General features: G+C 52.1%; 1 protein-coding gene and 1 long non-coding RNA gene across 3 annotated transcripts in view; one reads left to right on the forward strand and one right to left on the reverse strand.

Annotated features, from left to right (window-relative positions):
* Positions 1 to 27,543, forward strand: part of LOC137485672 (uncharacterized) — a 161,039-nt gene that overhangs the window by 125,880 nt on the left and 7,616 nt on the right. The window lies entirely within an intron of this gene.
* On the reverse strand, positions 887 to 26,875 carry POR (cytochrome p450 oxidoreductase). 2 transcript variants are annotated; one of them, XM_068210267.1, is made up of 16 exons: positions 22,109 to 22,249; positions 16,741 to 16,933; positions 10,575 to 10,623; positions 9,621 to 9,749; positions 9,066 to 9,215; positions 8,101 to 8,225; positions 7,143 to 7,232; positions 6,581 to 6,679; positions 5,795 to 5,911; positions 4,996 to 5,114; positions 3,774 to 3,955; positions 3,495 to 3,644; positions 2,756 to 3,023; positions 2,125 to 2,270; positions 1,862 to 1,947; positions 887 to 1,643 (listed from the first exon to the last, which is right to left on the reverse strand). In XM_068210267.1, exons 2-16 carry the CDS (start codon positions 16,917 to 16,919, stop codon positions 1,499 to 1,501), a joined length of 2,034 nt encoding a protein of 677 aa, XP_068066368.1. In that variant the 5' UTR covers positions 16,920 to 16,933; positions 22,109 to 22,249; the 3' UTR covers positions 887 to 1,498. The 2 variants fall into 2 exon arrangements, with proteins under 2 accessions (XP_068066368.1, XP_068066367.1); XM_068210266.1 differs by lacking the exon at positions 22,109 to 22,249 and adding an exon at positions 26,753 to 26,875 and having other exon boundaries at positions 1,413 to 1,643; positions 16,741 to 16,923.

Genomic DNA, 27,543 nt, shown 5'->3' on the forward strand with positions numbered 1-27,543 from the left:
TCACAAGACGAGCTTTAGATAGATATTAAAGAAAATGTCTTCACAAAAAAGGGTTGTCCAGCCCTGACAGAGGCTGCCCAGAGCAGCTGTGGAGTCACCATCCCTGCAGGGATTTAAAAGCCATGTAGATGTGGCAGCTGGGGACATGGTTGAGTGGTGGCTTTGGTAGTGCTGGGTTAAGGGTTGGACTCAATGATTTGGAGAGGTTTTCCAGCCTAAATGAGCCCACGATTTTCTGAAAAGTCATCTCCCTGTGCCCTTCCATCAGCCTGAGCTGCAGGGGGTGCTCCTTCCCATGGCACCCCAGTCTGCACAGGCTGTGGCCACCCAAGGAGGCCAGCAGAACCTCAGTGTCCCTGGAGGTGGGGAAGAGACACCCTGTACCAGCACTGGGAGCTCTGGAAGAACCAAAGAGCAGGTTGGGCACAGCTGCACCCCAGTCCAGAGCCCCCCACTGCCATCCTCCCTCCCCTCCCACAGCCCAGCACTCAGGGTAGGGGCTGTCCCCAGCTCAGCCTAAACCCAGAGCTGCCACCACATGCCCAGATTTCCTCCTGGTTATCATCCATCGCTCCTCCTGCCTCCTTCTTCCCTCTGGCTGAGCAGAGAGAATGCAGGAAGCAAACTCCAGACACAGGATTTTTATTCCAAGGGCAAATGTATTTAAATAATTTACAATCATTGGACAGCCTGGAAGTCTGGGGTTTCTGTTGGGTTTTTTTTTTTGTTTGTTTGTTTTTTTCCATGCTTAAATCACAAAGATGTTCAAAATAAAAACCGTATTTAAAAAATGACCGTACGTGGTGCGAGGGAGGGGCTGGGCTCAGGGGAGCAGCCGGGCCCGGGAGACGCCGCCTCCCAAACCGGGTGTATTCCCCAGGGAGAGGAGCTAGGAGCTTCCCGCTGGTGCTGGAGCGAGGGCAGGCAGCGGGAATGGAGCAGGCAATGCCGGTGGGGCCACGGGACAGCTCTGTGCCCAGAGCCAGCTGCCAGCCCCACATCCCAGAGCTGGGCAAACGGGTGGCAGGAGGGAGGCAAAGCCACAGTCCCAGCCCCAGCACAGCCCCTCCAGCCCTCTGCTGTCCCTGCAGGCCAGGGTGGGCTCCAGCCCCGGGGATAAGGCAACACCTCGTGTCCAGGGAAGGACTCCCTGGCAGTGTCTGTCCCTCCTGCCCCACAGTGGCTGTGTCCCTGATGTCCCTGGCCTCAAGGCAAACGCTGGTGCCATGGGGTGCACCCTGAGGTGCCAGTGACACCACAGCTCCTGGACAGCAGCCTAAGCTGCCCCCCTGCCCCTCTCAATCCTTTCCACCCCCTGGGTCCACAAACTGCCCCGAGGGGCTGCTGAGGCCCAGGAGGGGTTGGGAGTGACATCAGGGTAGCTGTGGGCTGGGGACAACACCGTCACCCACAGAAGCAGTGGGCGAGCAGGCACTTGCCAGCTCCCCTGGCCCACGCCTGGGGACCTGTTCTCTCCCTGGCCCCGCCAGCCTCGCTCTTAGCTCCACACATCCAGGGAGTAGCGGCCCTTTGTCATCAGTTTCTTTACATAGTCCACAGCCTGGGGCTGGCTCATGTTGCCAAACTCGGACACGATCTCGTAGAAGGTGTTCTGCACGTCCCGGGCCATGTTCCGGGCATCGCTGCGAACAGGGAGTGTGAGTGAGACACCACAGCACAGCCAGAGCCCTGCCACCTCCCACTCTGGACACAAAGGGTTTGCTCACCCCAGCCCCCCTGCCCTCCTCTGAACCAGGACAGCATAACCCTCCCAGGGCTTGTAATGCGCAGCTGGGGAAACTGAGTCACGCTCCTTTTCGTGAGAATTGCCCCCAAATCCCCATCTTGTCCCCAGACCTACCCGCACACATAGATGTGAGCCATCCCCTCATTAATCAGCTTCCAGACGTTTTCCTTGTTCTTCTTCAGTAAGTGCTGGACATAAACCTGGCAGGAAACAAGGTGGGAGTGAGGAGAGAGGAGCAGAGCCCCCGCATCACGGACCTTTGAGAGGGAGGGAAGGCAAGGCTGTGCTCATGGCTCTGGGAGACAGGGGAAGTGCTGCATGCTCCTGCCTGCCATGGTGGGCAGCGGGAACAAGTGGGACGAGGAACAGTGTGGTACCTTCTCAGCCTGGTCCCTGGAGAAGGCCACGTTGAGCTGGGTGAGGACTCCCTCCTTCTGGAAGCGGGCCAGCTCCTCCCGGTACAGGTAGTCCTCGTGCTCGTGGCGGCAGCCATAGTAAAGCACTGTCTCACCCACCTCTTTGCCTGCAGGGTCACACAGCCCCCATCAGCTGGGCCCTGCCAGCCCCCAGCCCTGCCCCCTCCCAACCTCTCCTTGTCCTGACACCCCCAGCAGTCCCCAACCCTGTGCTCTCCCCCACCCTGGGCTTGCAGAGCTGCATGACGGTTTTGGTTACAAGGGGAAGCTCAGGACTGATTCCCAGTAGTGGCCACAAGCTTTAGAATCAAGTCCGAGTGACCCGACTGTGGTTATTTGGAGGTGTGGTGGTGGCAGAGATCAGAGAAGTGCCCCAGGTCTGTCCACCCCCGAACACCCTCTGTGGCCAAGAGAAGGACAAAGCATCCTTGTGCGGACAAAAGCACTCAGCTCTGTTCACCCTGCCCCAGCACTCTGCTTGTGGCTGGGCTCACCAGCAACAGGAGCAGCAACGCTGCACCCTGGAGGCACCAAGTGGCCCCACAGAGACGTGCAGCAGCTCCAGCCCCGGGGGGAGCTCCTGGGCACTCACCTTGCTGCTTCAGCCAGGCCCGCTCCTGGATGAAGCCGATGAAGGGGGCGATGCCAGTGCCCGGCCCGATCATGATCACGGGCGTGCTGGGCTTGAAGGGCAGCCGGAACTGCGACTTGCGCACGTACATGGGCACCAGGGAGCTGCTCCCGTTCTGCTCAGGCACCTTGTTCTTGAGCCAGTTGGTGGCCACCCCCTTGTTCAGGCGGCCCGTCTTGGTCTCGTATTCCACCGTCACGGCACAGATGTGGATGGAGTTGGGATGGACCTGCAGGGAAGAGATGCTGGAACCAGGCAGAGAAGGAGCCCCAGCAACCCCACACTGCTTCCTTGTGCTCAGGAATGGGGACAAGTTTAACCTCGTGTTAACACTGGGACAGCTATTCCTCCCTGTGTGCTCCTCATGGAGCTTCTGTCTTGTCCTCACCTCTTCATGGGACCACCGAGCTTCCCTGGAGGTTGCCAAGAGGGACTTTTGACCAGCCCCTAAAATGCTGCCCTGTCAGGCAAATGGGCAAAGAGGAGCAGGGCTCCAGAGACTATGGTGGTATCAGGGCACAGCTGGCTGCAGCATGGGACCCTCCACAGGCCCTGTGGGAAGCTGGGATAACTCCATGCATGGAGATCACTAAATCTGCCCCTCTCATAGCAAATGTCACCAGGAGAAGCTCCCAGCTGAGGGGCGCTGCAGCTGAAGAGGTCCCTCCACAGGCACATTCCGTGCTGGAAGCACACCCACCTTGGAGGAGGAGGCGATGGAGTAGTAGCGGGCCTGCAGGCGGGGTAGGAGCTCGCACAGGTGGTCGATGGGAGGGCGCAGGGAGGGCATGTCCTGCAGGATGGCCAGGATGTTCCTGCGGGCCTCCACCACCCAGCTGAGGTACAGCGCCTGCAGGCAAGGAGAGCACAGGCATCACAACCTCCCCACACAGCTGGCAAACACCCCCTCGGCTCTCTGGGTGCTTTTCGGGGTTCCCCCAGCCCAGTCCAGCCCAGCTGGGAAGGGCAGTGCTCCCACCTTGCCCTCAGCAGCAGATGAGGCCATTTTGCGGAGGCGCTCCTGCTCGCCGGCGTCCGAGGCGTACTGGGCCAGCTCGTACAGGACGTTGGTGCGGGGAGGGTTGGTGATGTCCAGGTAGTAGGTCAGGGCCGTCCGGTACGACGTGGGGCAGGGGAATGGATGCTTCTTGTTGGATTCCTCTGGAAGAAGTGGGAGAGAAAGAAAAATTAAAAACCATCCACCTCATGCTGTTACGTTAAGAAGTTTTGTGCCGGCTGCTACACACACAGCGAGGGCTGGAGACAGAGCAGAGTGGGCTTCAGGAAGGAGAGAGCAGCCTGTGGGTCAGGGCGCCAACTCCACACTGAATCACCTCCCTCCCCAGGCAGCTCCAGCTCCCAGTAGCCCATTTTGTGTTTCACAGATGTTGCCTGACAGTTTAGCAGCAATAAATACACCTCGTGTTCCCTGCCCTGAGATGTGCATGCACAGTCCAGCAAACCCCCAGGCTAAGCAGTGGGCTGCCCTCCGTGGCTAATTTGGCCTCAGGCACTTATACCTCCATCAGATCTGGCCTCAAAAGTTTCCTTAGGCTCTGTCAGCCATGTACAGCTGTGCCAGCAGTCAAGGCTGGAGACATTCTGCCTTGAGAGGTCCATAAGGGACAGGAATGACAGCACAGGACACTGCACAGGGGGCCACAGGCTCCAGCCATGCCTTAAATCCACTTTGTCTCTAGAAACCAGCTCTCTCAGGCTTCTGGGCCAGCACATCTGCTGCCTCAGGTCTGGCTGTGCTGCTCCAGAACTGTGATGGGCAGCAGCTGCCATCTCCCTCCTGCCAGAGGCTGGCTCTCCTGGGAATGCTAGCCAGGAAGAGCTCCTTGGACCACCACAAGTGCTCCCTGCTGGCCGTTCAGTCCCCAAGCCTGTGCCTCCTCCCAGGACAGAATAAGAACATCTCACACACTCAGGGCCCTGAGGAGCTCCAGGGCTGCTGAAGGATGCTCTGTAATTAGGAGGGTGCTGTTACATAATTTGTTGTTGAATGGGCTCACTAAGCACATTTCACAACTGACCCACTTCAGCTGATCTCAGCAAGCAGGCTCTGAGCCCCTGCTAAAACAGCACAACACTGACAGGGACTGTGGGACATCTGGAGGTGCCCCACAGGATCTGAGGGTGAAGGACAGAGGCCACAGCTGGAAAACTGGAGACCCTCAGAGGTCATCCCTACTCACCATCCAAGTTGTTTAGAGACATGACAGTGTCCAGGTCCGTGCCCAGGATCTCACCAATCTGGTTCACCAGGGAGGAGTCGTTGGCTGGGTACACGGCCACGTGGTCCCCAGACTCATACCTGGCACAGAGCAGGAGGAGAGCACATGGAACTCCTGCACCACTTCTTGACCATCCCCAGCAGCTCAGCCAGAAGATAAAGGGGCTGGTGCAACAGGCAGCAGGACAACAGTGAGGTCTGCACCATCAGGATCCACAGAGCCAGCAGTGACACTGTGGGATAATGTTTTCCCAGGGCTTTTACAAGGCATCTCCCAGGTTAACAGCAGTTTTGCCAGAGTTCCAGCAAGGACAGGTCAGTTTCCCAACCGAACAGAGCAAAGCTCCTCTGCAGTTGTTATGTTAAGCCACCTGGATTCATGACTTCCTAACAATTTAAGGAATTTAAGCCAATTAGAGAGTTTTGAGAACAGGGCTTTATTCCTCCTATGCTCATACACCTAAACCAGGCAAATACAGGCAAGAGCAATACCCAGCTCAACTGCCTTCTCATTTATTGAGTGACTTCTAGAGAACTCCTGCAACTGGGACTGCTCAGGTAGGACAGGGATGTGGGATGGAATGGACCCAAAGCAGTGCAAGAGCTAGGAGCAAGTCCTGACAGGGGGTACCTGGTACAGAAGCCCAAAGGGGCAGTGTTAAGGAGCAAGGTCCCCTTCTGAAGTGCTGGATGAGGCTGGTGCCACACCCCTGTTCTTTGCTCCTGACAAAACAGAGGAGCAATCTCCCCCAGGGAAGTACCTGATTTTGGAATTGGAGATATCCAGCTCCAGGTGCATCAAGTGTCGCTCTCCACCCTCGTTCAGCTTGCGGTTCTCCGTAACCTGAGCCAGGAAGGGGTTCTTGGCATCAAATGGGCTGTAAGGAAAGACAAAAGTGTTCTGGGATTCCCTCCTGCAGGCTCATGGAGCTCCTTGTATCCAGGCATGTTCCCTCTGACTCCAGAGCAGGCTCCCATGATTTGCTTCCTGTTCCAAAGCACACTGCACCACAGCACAAACCAAATTATTCTCTGCTGCTCCCCACACTGGCACAGAAAATAGATCATGATCCTGCTGCTCCCCACACTGGCACAGGAAACAAATCCTTGTCCTTCTCAGCACAGCCCAGCAGTCAACAGTTTCTGTCCCATTAAGGACACATGAGGGAGAACTGGATTGGAGGCACTGTCACATCTCAAAGAAATATTTCAGGCTGGAATTAATGTTTAAAGCTCATCTCCCCACAGCAATCCTGCCAGCAGCCATCATGCATTGGCCACTGCAGGCAAGGAAAGGCTCAGGACAGATGCTGTGGATGTACCAGCCAAACAGCACACGTGACCACAGCCATCTCCTCACCATGAATGATTCATTAACTGGGGAATCTCAGAGTCCCAGTGGAGATCTGAGCCCATTTCTCTTGGGCAGAGACCTGCTGTGCTGCAGGAATGGCATTGCCTGCACAGCAGGTGCTGTTAGGAACATCGAGGAGCCACCAGCCAAGACCTGCCCCAGGTACAGCCTGCCCAGGGGGTTTGGCACTCACGGCTTCTGGTTCTCGTAGCTCTTGAGTCTGCCCATCTCCCCCGTGTAGACTTTGTTCATGTTCACATCTGTGTGCACCACCAGCTCGTACTGCCGGATGCTGGGGGAAAAAGGGGAGAGAAAAGAGAAAAAAGTCAAACTGGAACCCACAAGGTACAGCTGGAACTATCATCTCCTTTGCTAGATTTGCTGCAGCTCAAAACCAAATGCAAATTCCACCCTTTTGCCTGTCTCAAGGCATGAGGGACCAGGCAGACTCTGTAGAAAGCCCAAAACAAGGGGAACCTTCAGCCTCCCTGAAGCCTCACAACCAGCACAGTCAGCCCCAAAGGAACCAAAGCCATCATCTCCCCACTCAGAACAGGAATCCAGAGCTGGGCTCAGACTCACACCAGGACAGGCCCAGGCCAAACAGCCCCACTCACTGTTATACTTCACTCGTGCCCTCCTTGAATATGGTAGGGGGGCAGAGGAAAGGGAACAGCAGCCCAGGGCTGATGGCACAGCCACCAGCCAGAGGTGGCCAGTCTCTGACACCCAAGAGGAGTTGCTCCCAAACCCACCTGGACTCTTCTCCTGTAGCCTCCACCCCAAAGTGCTCACACACTGCTGGCCAGAACTGCTCTCTCCAGGTGATGAAGTCTTCTTCCAGGCTAGCCAGGGCAGAAGAGAGAGTCAATAACCCAGCCCCATTCCCAGAGAAGCCACCTGAGATCCCTATGCCCTCCTCCCATCACTGTGGGAAAAGGCATTTGCCCTAGACCCAGGCACCTTTGGTACCCCCACATCCCACAGATCACCAGGAAAGCACTGCAGAGCACTGAGTGGGAACTGTTGCTACACCAGACACCCCTCCCTTCCCCAGGTCTGCCAAGGAAGGCTTTGTTATTTAGGCTCAGCCTTTAAAAAGCTCAGCTCCCCATTGTCCACCCCTGGCATGAGGTGACCTTCCTAAAAGGTCATGATTCCACCATGGCACTGCTTATTTTTCCAGGCTCAGAGCCTTCCACACATGGCATATCCCTCCCATAAGGCCCTGCAGACCCTAGAGGTAGAGCCACAGGTTGATGTAATGTCCCAGGGTGCTCAGGTGAACACAGAAAGGTTAAAAAAAAAGAAAGAAAATATCACTGTGCGAGTTGGAAAATTGCTGCCTCCCACCATAAAACAACTCCCAAGGAGATTAACCTGCCTCCTTCACTGGGATGGGTGAGTTTACCCACACAGGCTGCAGCAGGGCAAAGGCACAGGAGGCTGCAAAGCCCGCTCCAGTTGTACTCATGGACATTTAAAGCAGAGGTGGGATTTCCCAGACACAGGATCCCTCAGGACACTCCCTGTGCACAGGGAGCTGATTGTGGGAGACACAGCAGACACACACACACTCACAACCATGCCAACCCCAACAACGAGCCCTGTGGAGTTTATTTCTGTATTGGTAGTGGAGCCAATTCCCTGCCAAGGTCCCTTCCAAGATGCTTTCAGCCAGCTCTGACCAGCCCCTCAGCCCAAGGGACTCACTTGCCATCGTCATCTCCCAGCCCCAGCTCAAAGATGCGCTGGGCTCCAAGCTCCTCCAGTCTCTTGTCCACATACTTGCCCATGGCATTGAAGTGCTCATAAGTTTTGTTCCCCAGCCCAAAGACCTGGAAGGGAACACTCATGAGCATGGAGAAGCAGGAGGTAGACTTCCCCCATCCAACTGACATCCTCTGGCCAGGCATCACCCCACAAAGGATGCAGAACAAAGACAGTGAGACCTCTCCCAGCTCCCCCATCAGCTCTCCAGTAAGAATCTACCACTGGAGAGTGTGTGGTCAGGAGGCACCAGCACCTCCCCTGAGCCTGGATGCACTTCCAAGAACTCCTGCATATCTCCTCGTGGGACCAGTAAGAACCTGGACTGCCTGAAGACCCAGTGCTGGCCTTTGCCTCCCACAAACCACACAGTAAATTCTTGCTCACTGCTTCACACAGAGTAGCCTCACATCTCCACCACTGGACTTTACTCTCATTTTGCAATATTATGCTGCCTAAGGAATTTGGCCAGGGTTTAGGTGAGGTGGTTGTTTCTCAGCCAGTTATTCAGCTCAGCACAGGAAGAGAGTTACACACTCCTCCAAGTGATTTAATTTGTGAGAGAAGATCTGGCTGCCGGCTGCTCAATTAGCTTCTGAAGAGCAGCAGCAGCCTGTAGCTCATTTACAGACTTGTATTCAGTGCCTGCAGGGCTGTTTGGGGCTGTTTATACCAGGAAACCCTCATGATTTAGGGAGTGGAGAGCAAACTCTGGCATTTGCATTTAAAGCCTCCAGAAGTACATTTGCAGGCGTCCACAAAGCCTGGGCAGGAAGACAGCAGGGGCCTCATCCCAGACAAGGTGTACAAGGCACAGACATCATGTTAGGCCTTTCCCCAAGCCACTCTGGAGGGCTCTTGGCCTTCCTGCCCAAATGCAACACAAGAACTGGAATGGGGCCACTTACTGCAAACCGGAGACCCGAGAGGTCAGCATCAGCCTCCTGCAGCCAGTCGTAGAAATCCTGGGCATTATCTGTGGGATCCCCCTCTCCATAGGTGGCCATGCAGAACACTGCCAAGGACTTGTCAATCTCAGAGAGGCGACTCAGGTCCGACTGCAACCAGAGGAAAGAAGGAATCTTCAAGGATCCCACACTGTGGCTGTTGGGCAATTCCTATTCCCACAGTGTAGGTGTGCAAACAGCATCATGTGTTTACAGAAGGGAGTTGGGAAAGGACAAACCCATGCAAAATGGCTGGGGAAATAAAGGCAAACACCCTCACTGGATTGCAAGTCAGTATTTCTACTCCACCAGAAAGAAAAGCAATGGGATTTTCCATGCAAGGCTTTAAAGGGCCAGGAGAATGCAGAATGGCAAAGACCAAGCCCGTACCTGCATCTCTCAGGCCGATCTTTTCTCCCCTAAATGACACAACTGTCCCTCGGCCAGGGTCACTGGATTTTTTCAGGGGGCACTGAAAGGTTGTTACTATGCCAAGGCTGTTCAGGGCTAAATTACCAGGTCATACTCCTCTGGATCTGCTGCCATGCCCCGGAGGCCATAGCGATGGGCATCTTTGGAGAGGCGATTGGCAAACTCCTCTGCCGTGCCCGTCTGGGAACCATAGAAAACCACTATATTTCGGCCCTGGAGAGAAAGAGAAATCCCTTTTAAATGGTGATTAGTCATTTGGCAAATGCATGGATGAAGCACAAAAGAAATGCCTGAGATCAGGAATCCTGGACTGCAACCTAAAGGCAAGCAGGAGTGTGGGCTTGTGCAGGACTCCAAGAGTTTGGCAGAAAACAAGGCTGAGCTGTTAATGAGAACATGACTCTTGCCACTCTCAGAAGGGAGATTCAGGTCAGACTAAAACCCAAAGCAAAGAATAAACCTTCCAGATTTATTCTCAACATCGAGGCTGCAGCGTGACTCCTGGAAGCAGGGAACACCCTGGATGAGAATGCAGAACTTGCCAAAGGTTCTGGGCAAGTGCCTAAGCACCAGAGCTCCTGCTCTGCTGCAAGCCAGCCACTTTGAAGTAGAACGGAAAATGCATCCAGCCTTTGCTTCCTCTAGTGTCCAGACCAGCAGAATCAAAAGCTGACAGTTCTGTGTACAATTCCCATTGCACAGCCAGCCAGTTTGGGAACCAACCACACAGATAAACAACTGCCAGCCAATGACTTCAAAGTCTCTGCCATTTCCCTTCTGACTTTGATCTCATATTACATTATTTTTTTCCACCACCGAATTTTCACTTTAATTTCTTCTCTAAGAACAACTCTCAGGCACAGACTAAAAGAGCTATTCCTGGCTGCTCACACAGCCTTCCTCTGGATGCTTCTCTGCAGCAGTCATGTGTCTGTATCCAAACCAGCTCCTCCTGCTGAGAGTCTCCAGAGGAAACTGGGATGGACATGAGCTCCCCCACCTTCCCAGCACCCCGTGGAGGCAGAACAAGCAGCTTACCGTCTTCTTCATCTTCTCAATGAAGCTGCTGTCTCTCACTGGAGCTGCTCTGAAAGACAGAAGGAACCTCTTTTCAGATGAGCACGTTCATTTTTGAGGTCAGGAATAAGTAAGTGGGGGAAAAGTAGCCTCCAGACCTCAGGAAAACTGCCCAAAAGGGTGTGAATCTCCATCCACCACTGTTATTCACCTTGTCCCAGGGATGCCCATTGCTCAGCCACAGGGCTTCTGCACACAACCATGGAGCAGGGACTTGGAGCAGAGGGGAAAAGCTGAACTCCTGCCTGACCCCCATCGGCGAATCCTCCCACAGGAAAAGCCCAGGCACACAGCCCTGCCCACCAGGAAACCTTTATCAACTGCTCTGAGATGTTTCACAGCTGAGCAGGCTAAAGGATCTCGCAGGAGCAGGTCTACAGCTAAGTCTCAGGGGCCAAGCCATGGTTTGAATGAAGGGAATGGAAAACTCCCTGCTCCCCACACCCCTGTGGGCAAGCAGGATCAATCCTGAGCCATGCTCCCCAGGGTACATCCCCCAAACCTGAAGTCAAACAGGGTTAAAAATTAGCTGTTTCAACCTCAAAAGAGCAGGCCAGCCATGAGCCCCAGAGCTGGAGAGCCCTGTGGAGCAGGCACATGCAGCTGATCAGACCCACAGAGCTCCCAGCAAGGCCACCGGTGACAGCCAAGGTCCTGTGGAGCTCCTTCCATGCTGGGTTCCCATTCCCAGGATGGATCTCCTGCACACAACATTTGCATTATTGTACAGACATGGTTTTCCCTAGCTTGGAATGGGGAGAAACCCCAGCAGAGCCAGAAACATGGAGGTGGGGATTCACACTGCTGTGGCTGCCCTGTTAGGGAGGAAGCCAGTAGAGCTTCGCTATCCTTAGCACATCTTTGGATTTTCAGTGTCATGGAGTGAAAACAGCCCAGTCCTGGGGACTCTGGGAGCCTCACAAGCAGAGGTGACCATAGCTACAGTCAGATTAGGTGCTGGGAGCTTTTCAGAGCAGGCCAGGACAGAAACTCCCTTGCTGTACTCCCCACCAAAACTTTGGTAGCAGGAAGGATGAACGTGGGACCCATTCCCATTCCACAACGGAAGAATGCAAGGCCGGGTCTCCTGTGGGACGAGAGAAGCCTCCAGGCAAAAAACAAATGGTTTTGGCTCCAGCCCATGTGAGAATGTGAAGAGCTTGCTAACAGTTTCCTCAACTCTGTAGCCCAGAGGGAGGGATCCTGTAAATGCGCAGAGGTATTTGCAGAGAGCGCACACACTCAGAGCAGCAGGGTGGGGGACATTCATAAAACATCCCTTCCAGCACTCCTTGCTACCCAAAGGGATCAAGGAGCTCCATAACTGGGCCTGACAGCTCTGAGCACCAACAGTCTCATACAAAAGACAAAGCACACACAAAGGACAAGCAAAGCCGACCCCAAAAAGCTCCCCAAGGCAGCCCTGCTCTCAGGAGAGCTGCTTCACACCCCTGCTTGGCTCTCTCAGCAGTTAACAGTCTCCCCATGTTGTCATTTGTCCCCTGTTAGGAACTGGGATATCACAAATATCTTAAGGGAGCAGCCCCAGCCCTGCCCATGCTGCAGCCAGGACAGGGGCTCGGGAGAGCTCTCAAGACACAGCTCTCTCTTAGTTTTTGTCTCCTTGGTGAACTTCTTTAATTCCTGCCCTCTGCAAACAAGATTCAATTAAAACAACTGTTGGTTTAACTACTAAACAAAATGCTTTTAAAGGAGGAGAAAAAGCAAAGTTTTTAGATCCTTTCAACAAGCTCCCTTTGGAAGAGAAAAGGGAGCAGCACATGGAGCTCGGCTATTTTCAAAGGAGGCAACCCTGCACTGAAGTAAGTGCTGGAGAACAGGCTGTGGCTCAGATACAGAAGAAGTAATGAGCCTGGCTTTGGAAAAAAAGGCTACACAACTCCCTGAAATTGCTTCATCAGGGTGGCCTGAAAATGTGAGCAACGAAAACACACAGGCACCAAAGGCAGGAACTATACACATTTTCACTGCTCTGCCAGGGAAACTTGGAAGAGAAAGTTTGTCCTCAGCAAAGATTGCTCTTACAGCTTAGACAGCTCAGGGTAGCAGCTACAAACACTAGAAGAAGCACTGGGTGGAGGCAAGGGGATTAACCCCATTGTCAGAGTGAGACTGTAACTTGTACAGCTCTCCCACCCTTGGTGAGAGTTCACAGCACAAACTACTCCCAGGGCTCTCTGACACTGGTTTCAGGAGAAAGAAAGGAGAGGGGAGGAAGCTTCCAACAGCTCAGCAAGAATACCAAAGTCTGTCTCAGCTACACCTCTCCTTCAGAAAGCTCCTGCTCCCATGGCTTTCCTGCTGAAGGCACAGACACATCCAGAAGTGAGGATGCAGCCTGGATGCTGCACAGAAACTGAGCACAGACAGCAGTGTCTCCTCTGGAGCAGCCTGCTTCCAAGCAGAGCCTGTCCCCTTCCTTCTCCTCCTGTTGCAGAGGGAGGAGGCACCCACTCCACCCAGCTTTGGAGCTGGAAGGATCCCACCAGCCCGTCGGGCAGAGTAACTCACCTGGCCATGGCCGGCTCTTCCCGCGGGGCCGAGTACACACAGCCCATGGCAGGGCAGGGAGGAGGCAGACAAAGAGTCCAGGGCAGCTGTGTGTCTGCAAAGGGAGCTGTGGGGGGACGGATCTAACTTAGCTCTGGAGCCACACGCACACAAGCCTTTCCATTCTGCTCCTCCCGGGCGTTAAAACCAAGCATCAGCCTTTTGTTGAGGAGAAGAGAGCCGGCACAAAAGGTCCCAGCACGGGTCATAGCAGGAGTGGTCCTGTCCACTCCGATCCTCGTGGTGGGGCTTTGGAAGTTACCGAGTGGATCTGCGCAGTCCTGAGAAACTGCAACATCTGGCAGCAGTGGCAGAAAGGAATTAGGAGTGGAGAATGAAACCTCCCAGGATCCTCCGCAGTACACGTCCCTCTCCCATCCGCACGGAGCAGGGGACGGGACACAAAACCCTCCCCCAGCCTCGTTCCCTTGGAAACTGTTTATATCACAGCTGCTTTTATATATTCTTTTATTTAAAAAAAAAAAAAAAAAAAAAAAAGGCAGCTTGATGCTGAATGAAATGATTCCAGACACTGCGTGAGCAACGCTCTGGGTAACTATGGCAGTGCCATTACGGAGGCAGTCAGAGGAGTTTGTTTTCCTCAGGATCCTATTAAATTAAATTAGAGATGGTCTCTCTCACACACACAGGCAGCAGAGAGCTAATCAGGCTAAGGACTTGGAGCAATTCCTGCCACAGGAAGCCCTACAAGTACCAGGGAATGGATTTCTGCATAGCTGCAGAATAGAGATAAGCCAGTTTCTGTCCCAAACAATGTTAAAGAGCAGGGGGAGAAGGGAGAGGGTGACACTCAGCATACCAATGGCTGTCCCACCTGCATCTCCCCAGGATGACTGTCTGCAGAGTGGGGACAGGAGAAGGGAAAGAAATCTGTGATTGAGAAACTTGCAGAGGAGGAGCAGCCAAAGAGCAAAAATAAATTCCTGCATTCCCCGGCAATGGCCCTGTGAGGAAGCGCGGTGGCCCTGGCTGCTGGTGATCCAGAGCTGCTCTCCCTAACGACATCTGCAGAGCAGGCTGCAGGGAGGGCTGCTCTGATGGTTTTAATTAAGTCTGAAAATGGTCAAAACACAAGCAATGCTCAGTCAGTGGGATCCCAGCCTGGCCCACACACGCACACACACACATGTGTTACACGGCACAGGTACGGGACACCTCGCATGCAGGAAACACTGCATGTGCTGGGTTCTGTCCCTTCTGTGGGCACTTCAGGCAGGAAATCAGCTCCACTTGGCTTAAGGGTGAAGATCAACAGCCTGATCCCTCTCTGAGCTTGGCTGAACCTGGAGATGCATTGCTGGGGCAAGATCATGATGGTTCCCAGGCCATGCAGAGAGAACCCAGCCCAGCTGCCATCCAGAACAGGGCATCTCAACCTCACATCTGCTCTTCCACAATCAAGGGCAGTAACAACAGTGGCATTTCCTCTGCAGACCCTGCTGAGCTGACATGGTTTTATGAGGGTTTGCTGCTCCCCAAAACCCCAGAAGGGCACTGAGGTGCTGGATGCTGTGTTTAGGTCAGAGACCCTGCTTGCACTCTTCAGCATTGCAAACAAATTGCTAAAGCAGCAGCCATTGTGATGTGTCTGAATTGTTATTCAGCACCTTCATCCTCCAGTGTTCTGAGGCTGAAGTTGGGGGGCCAAAGTGACACAAGAGAAACCATCATCCAATGCCATCCGATAAAGCAGTTCAGGACACTTTGGCAGAGCTGCAGAGAATGAGCTGAAGAAATGCAACCCTTCTAAAGGTCAAGGCTCTTCGTTCCAGCCAGAGACAGCCCCACTGAGGGCTCTCTGCCTTCATGAGTCTGGGACAGCTGCCCTGCCCCCCATATCCAGCCAGCCACAGGCAGAGGCTGACAGTGGGATCCTGATTTGCTTGTTCATCAGAAAGGAAACTCCACCCCAGATTCAAGGATTACAGGAGGGAAGGAAACCCAAGGCTGACCAAGTTTGTTTTCCCACTCATTTTCCTCCCAGTTCCAGGCATCCCATAAAACCCCACTGCAAAAGCTGCAGGAAGTCACTGTCTCTGTCCTGAAGGACTGATGAGCCACCAGCCACAGCCTTGGCTTTTAGGGTCACAATGCCCTCGGACCAGCTTGATAAAATGACCACAGCAGGGCTGCAGCAGGGTACATGGAAAAACCACTTCACAGCCTCCTCTCACTCTGCACCTGCCTGGCTGACACTTTTCCAAAGTGCAGTTGTGTCAGACAACTTGCTGAACAGCCTCACCTCTGGTTATCAGCAACAGGAGGTGCTGCTGTTCCACATCTCCCACAAGGAGCAGTTGCTCCCTCACTCCTCACAGGGACAGAGAAGGCAGCACAGACCCCACAGAGGAAACAAAGTGCCTGTGAGGCAGCTCAGGACCTGCAGCCAGGCTGGGATGGAAGCCCACGTGCTGAGGCCCTACAGCAGAACAAGGTGGTAACACACAACCAGAAGTCAAAGCTTCTCTGCAAGGTCACCACAGCCCCTGGAAGAACTGCACATGATGGGCTGTAGGTGGAATCAGTCACAAGGACAGGGAGCACGGGAGCCCAGGCTGTGCCATGGCAGGATCCAATTTCAGATGGATAGTGCCTTTCCCCAGTCAGCTCAGCTCTCACTGCAGCAGAGCCATTCTTACAATCTCCAGAGGCGACCACGTGCACTGACACACAGCCTGGCTGGCAGGCATGGGAGGGAAAGCATCCCAACAATCCAACAGAGCACATTCCCAAGGTAAGGCTGGGCTGGCACAGGCAGCTGGGCTGCTGCCAGCCGTGCGTGCACCCATCTGCACAAGGTAGCACAGCCAGGGACACTGCTGCCCTTTAAAACCCTCCCAGCCAGAAAATGTACTTTCCACCCTCCTGCAACGCCAGAAACAAAGAATGAGCTAAAAAGTCCAGCAGAAAACCAATGTTAAATTTGGAATGTGACTGAGACAAGGAACAAAATGCACCCACATCTCCACCTGCGTGGCTCATTCCTGGACCCAAGACCTTTGCAGACGACAGAGTGGAACAAAGCTCTCCCTCTCCAAATCCAGTCTCCCACTCCATTGGTAACCTGGTATCAAAAGCCAATCAAGTTTTACTGAAGCTGCCAAGCAGCTCATCCCAGGAACTATCTCCCAGCTCCCCAAGACTATTCCTTTCCTTCATAGCCAAGAGTAGATAAAATCTCCAACAGGAAACCTGTTTAACAGCAAGCAACCTTTCTCCAGATTTACCTAAATGTGACTTTTATCAGAAAAAAACGAGAATTAAATCCTTAAGAGTTTTGAAGTACAACCAGAGGCTTTCTTGCCTTGCTCGGGAAAGGCCAGTTCCCAATTTGGGCCACACGGTGGGGTAAGGCAGAACTGCAGCCTGTCTCTTCCACCGGGATTTCTGCAATGTGAGCAGAACCTACAGCAGCTGAGGGCAGAGAAACGCCCCCTCACCGACCTCCCACAATCCAGCTGAGCCTCCCAGAACCCACCACAAGCAAGAGAGAAAAGCTCCACTAGAGCCACACCACATTAGAGTTGTTACTTACACTGACTGCATTTTGGGGAGGTCAGGCACTTCCTCCTTTTTCTTGCGGAAGAAGAACCAGTAGGTAAAAAGTCCAGTGATGAGGGAGATGAGGAACACGTCCATCATGCTGAAGAGAGAGTCCTGCTGTGCAGTGCTGTCAGCAGCAGGCATGGTTGGCTCCATGCTGGGCTCCCCCATGGCAGTTAGAGGCACTGTGAGCAAGGAAAAACAGTGAGCACCAGCAGCCACATGGGACAGCATTAAAGGACACCCAGAAAATGAGTTTGGCTTTACACTTAGTCTTAGGAGCACAAGGCTGCCCAACAACTCTTTGGATAGAGCCTTACATCACAGCTCTGCAAGGTTCTTCTGTGTCCCACCAAGCTTTTTCCCTTCCCGTTGTACTCATGCTGATCCATCTGAAGTATTTCTGCTTTCCCTCTGCCAGCAGCAGCAGAGCAGCCCCACACTCCAGCCAAGGAGCCAAACCAGGCTCCTACTGACACCCCAGCAATACTCAACAGGGACTCATGGCCAGACTTCACTAAAGCCCTTACCCACCACACAACCCCTGGGGTGTTACTGAGGGATGACCCCACTCTTCAGTCACCCCACAGATCTGGGGCTTCCTCCCTCCCTCTCACAAGGTGACAGGATGCCCTGGCCCCACTGCTGTGCTGATAAACCACAGAGCACAGGACTGTGGCACTCACCCCCCTGAGCATCCCCACAACAGGTTGTTACAACACAAACGATGAATACTTCTGATTTACTCCACTGCAGATTGGATTGACTATCCACCTCTCCCTGGGCCTTTGGCTTCCCAGTCCCCTCCATGATCTCCTCCAGTTTAACTTCCATCTCCTTGAATTGCTCCTTTACACTCACCAAGGCAGAGTTTAAGTGATTTGGGACTTGCCCATGGCCATACCCAGAGTCTGTGGTAGCATGAGGATGAACACCCAGCCCTCAAATACCCAAGCAACCCTATGGCTCCTGTCCTTCCCCTGGGGAGCCAGCCATCCCTCCCTCCCTCCCACTGCTGTGCCAAAGCTCTGAACTCCTCTGACCCTAATCCAGATGGCAAGATTATCTTCCCTACATGCAAGGACACACTTTGTCCAAATAAACAGATAATTAACTCTAAACTTGATTTGTAAGGACAAAGTGACTCTCTCTTTGTACTTGGGCATCCTGCCAATCCAGGAGACCATGGACATTTGAACTTGCACCCAGAAAAGTGACTCAGAGCTGTGGTGGTGTCACAGGAGGGAGAGGATACAAGCCATGGCTGAGAAACAAAAGTGACTGAAGTTGAAGGTTATGCTAATACATTCAGGAGCTGGGAAGAAAAGGGAAGGTGATGCTTAGGGAGCACTAATGAGGGAGACCAGGTACAACCTTCAGCAAAGATTAACCCCTTGTTGTCACCCCCACAAGGGAAGACCAGCTCCAGACAACACACGGCCCTGTGCCACAGGGCACCAGCCATAAAAAGCACCCTGTGGAGCACAGGGAGAAGTCCACAGTCACCTGGCAGTGACCCTGGACGGGTACTCTGGCAACCCAATCAGTGCTCAACCCCACAAGAAGTTTCATTTGGTGGAGAACTTGGCAAGTAACTGCATTACAAAGAGCACTAAAACACCACGGCAAAGCTTCCCGTTAGGTTCCCACAGAAGACACCAAGGCAGGGTGCTGGAAGAAAAATAAGAGTGATGTGACTGCAGACAAGCAAATTGCACATTCCTCTCCATCAGGCAGGTCACCCTGTCCTGCCTCCTTGCAAACAGGCTTTCCATCTCTGGATCTTGGAGCCAAGCAAGAGCTGGATGTTCCTTCTGTACAACTGTAGACTAAACTATTAGTTAAAGCCTCCACAACTGGGGCTTAGTTGCCAAAAAGGCACAGCTCCCAGGAGGATCCCTCTTCTCCTCCTTATCTGGTTCCAGTAAATCACCAATGAGCTAGTCTGGCAACCAGCTCCAGGGGAATATGCTGGTGGGGGAAGAATGTGGCTCATTTATTGCTTTTATTCCTGATGAAAGCTTAGAATTTTTAATTACAAGCTCTTCTCCTCTTCCCCTCTGCCACCTGACCTGTAGGAATTTCAGCCAATCTCAACCAAAATCTGCCAGTCAACCCTTTATTTCACAGAGTTTTGGGGTTTTGGTTCTTGCCATCTCACTCATCACGTGAACTGCTCATTATATCTCAGGGCAAAGAAGCCCTGAGGGCCAGTGGTCCATGATTCCTAGGGAGCCTCAACTGCTGCCTGTGCACAGCATAGCCCAACTCTGCAAAGAGATGGAGGAATCAGTGCCCAGGCACAGGCAGGAATAAATATCTCCAACTCTGCAAGGTGGCTTGTTTTTTTTTTCAGCAGCAATTTCACTGCCCAAATTACACAAGGGTGGACAATTCCCCTCAGGGAATTGCCTCGATTCCCCTCAGGGCAGTGATGGCCACATCAGTAAAATTACCCTCAGAACACCCTGTCTTTCATTCACTTTCCCTGAAAATCCCAAGGCACATATGGCAATGACAAACCTTTGCTCAGAAGAAGTCATGAATAAACACAATGCTGATGGAGACCATGCTGAGCTGGTCTGGGGCAGGAGCTGCAGCTCTTTCCCTTCTGAGCACCAAACCCAGCAGCAGCTGAGCCCTGGGAAAGGCTCCTTGCACATGGCACAGCAGCCTCCCTTGTCACCAGCTGAACAGCTGAACGTGGAGAGAGCTCCAAAGCAGACGTGTTTGTGGTGAGCAGCACTTGGCCCACAGCAATTCCCAGCTCCAGACAGCTCATGGATATTCATGAGCTGCCCTGTGTGGGCAAAGAATGAGGGCAAGAATGAGCCTGTGCTCTCCTCAGCCAGGTGAGGGCTTTGTCTCCAGCCAAAATTCATCACTGTGCTCAAAGCAGCAGAGCTGCAGCTCCCAGAGCAGAGGGGTTTGGCTTTCTCAAGCCTCCAGAGGAGGTCTGCTCTCCCGGGCAGTGCTGCCCCGGAGAGAGGCATCCTCAGGGAGGCAGCTCCCAGGAATGCTGCCCGGGTGGATGTGGGGGTGGAAGCTGTGCTATCTCCTTGCATTGACCACACTGCAGCTCTCCAGGGCTTCAAAGGGGAGCCCTGCAGCTGCAGCCAGGCCACCCACTCACTGCCCACAGCCAGGGAAGGAACATTCCAGGAGGTTCATGGCTCTGGTGCAAGGAGCACAGCCTGGTTTGCTCTCCTCTCTTCATTCACAATCTCCACAGCACAAAGTTTCCACACTGACCTCGAACCCTGGGAGGAAACTTGATCCATGGCCTAGTGACAAGAGCTGCTTTAATTTTGATGCTGGGCTCCCTGTGGTCCTGGACATTCGGTTATTCAAGGCTTATATCTCAGCTACAGATTCTTCTTTTGGCTTTCCCTTCACCACCCCTACCCTCAGGAAATGGTTTGCTTAGACATAGCAAGAGTAAGGGAAAGAATGTGAAATCAGGCCTCATTTCTCTTTTTTAAAGGGTTGTCTTAACTCAGGAACTATTGAACTCACTTCACCCAGCACAGGAAGATTATTGCTCAGTTTATCTCAGTCTCACCTAGCTGGCTGTAACAATTATTTTCCAGAAGTTCACAGCAAATTTGTCATTTTCAAATAAATGTCCTTTACTAACTTCCAGTGAAAAGAAACCTGACTCTTACTTGAAATTTAGCTATCCTGGGAATCCTGCAGTCTCTGGAAGGGCCTTAGTAGACTCAAACTAGGTTTTTAAAAGGAAAAGGAAATTTATGATGCGGAAGTAAAACTTTCCCTGACAACAGTTTCAAGGGTGGTCATTTTATCCACAGTGTTTATTATATCTGCAGTCAAGGTAAGACAAGATGTCTATATCCCTGGGGCTTTTTTTAATGGCGGCTCCAGTTCCTGGATCCCTGTTTGTGCACACAGCAAAGCCATCAGTCTCAGCAAGATGTGAGCATTTACATCACATAGAAAGTCACAACATTTTGAAAGATTGCAATCAAGCAATGCTGTGTTTTAGCACAGCTTTTCAGGCCCTGAATGTGAGAATTTGCTTGATACATGGCAGCTCACAATAATTCAAATCATCAGGGACCTTCTCTGCACAGCTCCGTGCCAGCAAACAGAGGTACCTCACCTTCATATTAAATTAAATGTATTCCTCATTCTCATGCACACCTTGGAAAAACAAAAGGACTGGAAGCACTCTCAGTGCCAGGCATCCTCAAATTCCCCATAATTTCCATACAGACTAAAGGGTCTGTAACGTCACATGGTTAAAAATACTTAAATATATATAGAAACAGTATTACAACAAACAAGACAGGAGTGATGAAAGCCAAGTGGTCAGCAACCTGAAGAGATTTATTCTCCTTGCTTGCACCAGGAGATGGTGCATCAGCTGCCCCCAAAAGCACCCTGGACACAGCACCACAATCACAAAGCGTGGCTGGGAGGTTTCCCCTTGTGGAAGTCACACTGTGGGATCTCCTAGTGACCAAAGTCTTGGCTCTGAAGCTAAACTGGCAATGTGGGCAAGAAGATGTCTCTCTTGAGATTGAAGTAGCCTTTTTCTTAATGTAGTATCTGTGATGAGTTTCAAGTACCTCAGTCCCACACCAGGACTGCAGTCTGTGACTCTTGCCCCAAAAATGAGTGACCAAGTTCTGTGCTTGACTCTGCCCCGTGCCACCATCAGCACACCCTGATGTGCAGCGTCAGCCTCGCTGAGAGGGGAAGGAGAAGGAAAACTGCTGAGCAAGCACAGCCTGGGGCTGCTCACTGCTCCCACCTCTGATAATCGATCCCCAGCAGCAGCTGGAGCACCAAGGAGCCCCTGATTCCAGCCCAACACACCAGAGAGGGATCCCCACAATCCCCACACGCCCTGCAGACACTGCCTGCCCTGGCACGGCTGGCACAGGGGCTGCACCTCCAGAGCTACCAAAACACCCAGAGTTTTCCCAAGCATCAGCACCCTTTGGATACCTGCAGATAAGCACAGGAGCTGCAGGTGGAACCTGTGTTTTGCAACATGTGCAGAAAGAGAATCGGTGGTGATGGAGTCGAAGAGGAACTGCGTGACAAACGTGCAATGCCACCAGTCACCCTCTGCCCGACCCTGGCACCGGTGCCAGGCTCCATTCAAAGGGAGCTCAGCAGGGTGCAGGCAGAGGAGCCTTCCCAGCCCACAGCAAGGCCCCGGCTGTCTCAGCTGAGCAGCAGCAGGGACAGCAGGCACTGGTCTGGAGCCAAACCAGCCCTGCAGCAACGAGATCCCCTCATTTCTCACAACACCATCATGGTGCCAACTGGAGCTCTGGAGCACCCGTTCCCTCTCCACCAGCCCACCCAACCCATCCAGCAACACTTACCAAAGGACTGCTTTACAAATTACCATAAACTGGAGTCCATGCAAGTCTTACAGGAGATATAACAGCAACACACACTCAAAAAGCTCCTTCAGACTGACCTTCTCCAGTCCAGACTCCCACTGAAAGCCCTGCACAGCCACACAGGGCAGGGGACAAGGGGGCACTGCTGGTAGGGAGAGCACTCGTGCTCCCTGCAGCCACGTGACAATGACCCTCATGTCCCTGACTCAGCATCACGTTAGGGAGCAGAGGGGAAGTGCAGCTGTCAGATTTCCAGTGTCGGGAGCTCTGCGTGGCTGGGGATGTCACCATTGCCACCAGATCTGCCAGACCCCTCTTTCTGACCAGGAAGGACCATCCTGAATTCCCAAGGCAGAGGCAGGTGTGTGTGACCAGATTTCCCTTCCCACCTTGAATGCCCCAGGGATTGCCCTTCCTCTCGTGCTGACCATGGCACAACACAGATTAAGGGCACAATCAGCCTTGAGAAGAAGCCTTAAAAAAGCCCAGTTTTAAATCAGAGACTAATTTTTGCCACCAGCATCATGGCACAGCCCCAAAATTCAACCTCAGGACAGGCACATAAATGATAAGCAACCAAACCATGTGAAAACTCCAATTCTTTGTACAGCACTGACCTGCAGCCTGAGCTTTAGATACAATGGCAAAACAGGAAGGCTGTAATTAGAAATTAAACAACTGAAACATCTGGGAGGAAAAAAAGAAAACCACTGGACAGGCCTCTCACAGGTCTGCAAAGTTTGTGGAGAGCTCACAGAGACTGCAGCACCAAAAGGAAGCTGCACTGAGACCACATCACTCCTCCCAGCAGCAGCAGTGCAGGAGAAGGAAGAGACTTGCCCACAAACAGGAATGCAGTCTTGTGAGCAGCCAAGGGCTTTCTTCTTTTACCCACTAAGAACATCAGGCAGGTTACTGATGGTTACAGGCAGGAAGAAGAGCCCCACAGACACAATCTCAGGAGGAAGGAGGAGAGGCAGCAGAAACAGCAGGGCTGTGGTGGAGGTGGCATGCCTGCCCAGACTGTGTCTGATCTCCTCTGAACCCCACTGCAGCCAAGACTTCCTGCATGTTAGTGTGTCATATTAGGCCAGGAGACCCTGGGGAAAACCAGATCTTCTCTTATTCCTCTTAGAAATGCAACGAATTAGACTAAGAAATTCTGTTTGCATCAGCCTGTGCCAGCCTCAAGCGAGCTCTTTTTACTTTCCCTTTTAGTAAAAGGAGACCTGGCAGGAAAGGTTGGCCAAAACAAAAGCAGGTGCTCAGTTCCAGGTTATTTAACAATTGCCTTGGATCAGCCTTTTCTCCACAGCTCTGCCACGCAGAGATTGCATTTCCCATCAACAAGAGGATGCTGATCTGGCCAGACAAGTGGCCCTGCTTGGCCTGGTCTGCACAGGCTCCATGCTTTGGGTGGGAATCATCACACAGGTGAGTCCCTGGGCTCGTGGGGAAGGAAGGCACAGTGAGAAACTTCACAGCTTTCCTTGCCCCTTCAGCCTCTGTTGGAAAGGATTGCTACACCTATAGCTTCCCTATCACTTTCTTCCCACAGCTTCCCATTAACCACCTCAATAAAGAAGGGCAGAAAGTAGCAAAGCTTCACACAAAACCAGGGAAGTGCTTCTGCACTCTTCCACCAGCTCAGAAATCCCAATCTAAACTGACGAGTTGGCTGCAGCAGCACCTCAAGCAGGGAAGGGAACACAAAAACTGTTGGGGTTTTTTTGTGAAACAAAAATTACTCCCACTGTGAAAGGTGTCTTCTACCCAGACCCTGACACACCAGCTCAGACATCAGCAAAACTACTATTTTAGGCACAGGACAGACACAGAGTGTGCATCAGTCAGTCTGGATCTTGAAATACTGCATATTTGAGCTTCCACTGTGTCACACTTGCATGTTTTCTGGCCCCTGGGTCTTATTCAAGGACAGCAGAGCAGCTGCAAAAGCAAGGAAGAGAACAAGAACTGTTTTACTGAGGCAGAAAGGAAATCTATGCTATGGGTATGCTCAGGTGGGGCCGTGCAGTGAACCCAGGGCAGTGAACCAAAGGATTTAAGGCATTATCCAACACAAAAATGAATTCAAACTTGCCAAGCTGCCTTAAAGTAAGCTAGAATTACTGAACTTGCATATTTCCTTTTATGAGATAAAAGCCTGACTCCAAACCTTTAAAGATGGAGGATCTCCCCAGCTTAGGCACTTGGACACCTTCCTTTACAGATTAATGTGAGCCAGCACAGAAAAGCAGGAGTTCAGGGTTACAGGATAAACAAAACCTGAGAATGGCAGGTAAATGACCCCCTGTGAACCAACACTGCTCTCCAGCCTCCCTCCCAGTGAGGGACAAATCCAGAGCACCACACCTCAGGAACTGCTCGGAAGAGGAACAGGGGTCTTGCCAGCACCAATACTGAGGAGCAGGGACAAGCCTGCAGGAGTTCTAAACCACCCTAATGCCAACTCCACGGGCACCTCTTAGGCCAACAACTGCCCAGAGGGCTGCAAAACCTCAGGAGCAACCCATCCAGGCATGGACTTTGCATGGTTCAGGTCCTGCTGAAGATGTTTTTCTAAGATCAAGAGGAAAAATGACGTTTTTTCAGCAGCCTCTTCTGTGAGTGCTGTACCATGTGGTGCCACAGCCACAGCTGGAAGTTCCTCTCCTACCCACAAGGTGTTTGTTCACCCTGTGCCTGAGTTTGTGGAGGGTTGGTGTGACAGGCTGTGGCTTTGCCTTATGCCACCACTGGGAAAGGAGACCTATGGATGAGGTCAGTACCCAGAGACTTTGACGTCTTCCACCAGGAAAAGTCTGAACAGCAAAACCCTCCAATGCTGGTCTCTTTTGAGAGGTTTCCTTTGAAACCAAGAGCTGAAAGAGCACCAGAGGAGCAGGGTTAAACAGATCTTGCAAAGTTTTCAGAGTTGTCAAGACTTTTGATCAGAACAGTGTGTTTTGGGGATTTTTTTATTTCAAGAGAACCAAACACTGTCTGTAAGGAGGCAGGCTATTTTGTATTTATAAGCCCAGCTTCCTCTGAGAATGGAAGAGCTTTTCAGACGTTACAAGCCCATCTCCTGTGTTGCTGTAGGGTTAGGAGGTGTTACTGCATGATCCTTGCACCTCTTGGAAACACAGCACTAGAGCTGTCCTGCCCTGGCTGCCCTATCAAGAGAGGGTGCAATCACCCTACAGAACCTCCCTGCCTGCCATGGGTCAGCAATCTGACCTGGACTTCACCTTTTTGAAATGATTTGGGAAACACAGACCACTTCCCAGCCCAGCTCCTTGCAATCACACACAGCCACGGCCACAGCAGACCTCAGAACATCAACTCCACACCCAAAACATGGCACAGGCCACAAGATATCAGAGAACTCAGGGGTCACAGGCTGAAAGGCTGGTGGTCCCAAGCTGCAAAAACCACAGCTCTCCAATGCCCCAGCAGAATCAACACAAAGAGAAGATACTTTACACAGGGGTTTTTTGTTCCTTTGTAACAGGAGCTCCTCCTCTTACCTCTAGCACTTATGCATTGAGTCCTGTTACACAACCAGGACTTGCACAATCCTTGCAGGCATTTTATCAACTTGCTCCTCCAAAGCTTGAAGTTAGAGAGGAGATGCAGCAATGACCCGTGAAAGAGAGTCAATTGATGTGTTTCACAAACACACAGCAAGATCCAGCACTACAAAACTATCAACTCCCCAGGCTGGTTGTTAAAACTTCCCAGCAGATTTCCCATGCACTGCCAGAGCCAGATTTTACCAAGGAGAAAAATCCAACCCCATCTCTGACTCCAAACCTTGCCATCTCCTACTCCACACAGCAAGAAAGGAAGGTAAATAAATCAATACCTCCATTCCTTGCAAAGGAGTGACTGGAGGCACGGACGTGGCTGATTACTAAGCAAAAATACCACAATAATCTGCCACCGTGGGTCAAACTCAGCCACTCTTTGGACTTGTGGCCCTCCAGAAGCCTCCAGACATGGCTTCTGGTCTCTGTCTGGATTCCATGGCTGATAGCAGCAATTAACCTGAAATGTTTATTCGGGGACAAACAGCAAGAGATTATGAGCAGCCTGCAATTATTAATTGTTCTGACCTAGGAAATTTTCAAGCCTATAAAAAAGCACTTTTGGCAGAGGTACACCTGTCACTGCAGGGCTGGTGATTCACTCTCTACAACAGCGTGTACAAAGTAATCTCATCACTGGGATCAAATGATCACGTTGGGAAAGCAAATTATGCAAGTTCTAAGAATTGTGTTTTTTGAGGCAGGAGAGTCGACATCAGGAAACAGAACAAAGTTCAGTGGCCACAGAGGTATCTGCAAGTGGTTTTCTTTTATACCAAGGAGGAGGTGGCAGAAGCACAAACCCGAGCAGGAAAGCCTTTTCCTCGGTCCTTCAGAACTGAGCAAACACAAACTTTGCTGTATCCCAACAGGCAAAGAAGAGAGCAAAGACCAAATGGGATTTCAGTCAGACATTTCCACACTTTGCTTTTGCTGCAGGTAAAGAAACCATCACTCCAAGCACTCATCGCCAGCCACCCTCCCCAAACCCAGCTGCATCCAGAGATGCTCCACAACCTGTGACACTCAAAAGAAAGGGGTTACCTTGCACTATGTATCTGCAAACAAGAGCTGGTGGGGCCTGTGAGCTCCAGCACGGAGGGTGGTGAGCAGCAGGGAAAGTCTGCCTTGAGACAGTTCAAAGAGTTTTGGTTGTAAGGCCCTGTCAACCTCCTCCAGCTGCTCTGCAAGAAACCAAAAAAAAGTTGCAGAAGGCACTTGGCTTTCCAGGAGACACAAACCCAGAAATTACTGACTGAACAGGAGGCAATTGCAAAGTGATGACAAGCAAGAGGTTCTTCTCTGTCACAATTAGAGCAGGACTAATTAACAAGGGTTTAAGCCAGATTTGTGACACTACGCCCTCCTTCCTTTCACATTCAAAGATTAAAAGAAGGCACTCAACTGGTGTTACCTCCTGTAGCTCTGTATCCTCCCTGCTCGTGTTCTGCAAATACAGTTCTTGTGCACCATCACATCCATGTGCAAAAAACTAAGACACACTCCATGCCATGCACACCCTGCCTCAGTGCTGTCAACCAGCCCAAGAAAAACCTGTACCGAGACAATGCTGGGTTTTCCAGGAAGGGTCTGGCTCAGCAGCCCTCCCAGACAAAACACCGATTTCCTCATTTGCAGCAGATTAATCAGCGAGCTGCTTTGCTTATGTGCAACACCTCCTCGGGATTTCTCAGACAATTACAGAAATATTGGAAGAAAGCCCATTCCCTTCCATCTAGAAAAAGGAATATGCACACCACTGCACCCCACTAAGCAAAAAAAATTACGAAACTCCACAGCTCCTCACAACTGCCCACACAAAGT

Source organism: Anomalospiza imberbis, chromosome 20, assembly GCF_031753505.1.
Source record: "Anomalospiza imberbis isolate Cuckoo-Finch-1a 21T00152 chromosome 20, ASM3175350v1, whole genome shotgun sequence".
Taxonomy (NCBI): domain Eukaryota; kingdom Metazoa; phylum Chordata; class Aves; order Passeriformes; family Viduidae; genus Anomalospiza; species Anomalospiza imberbis.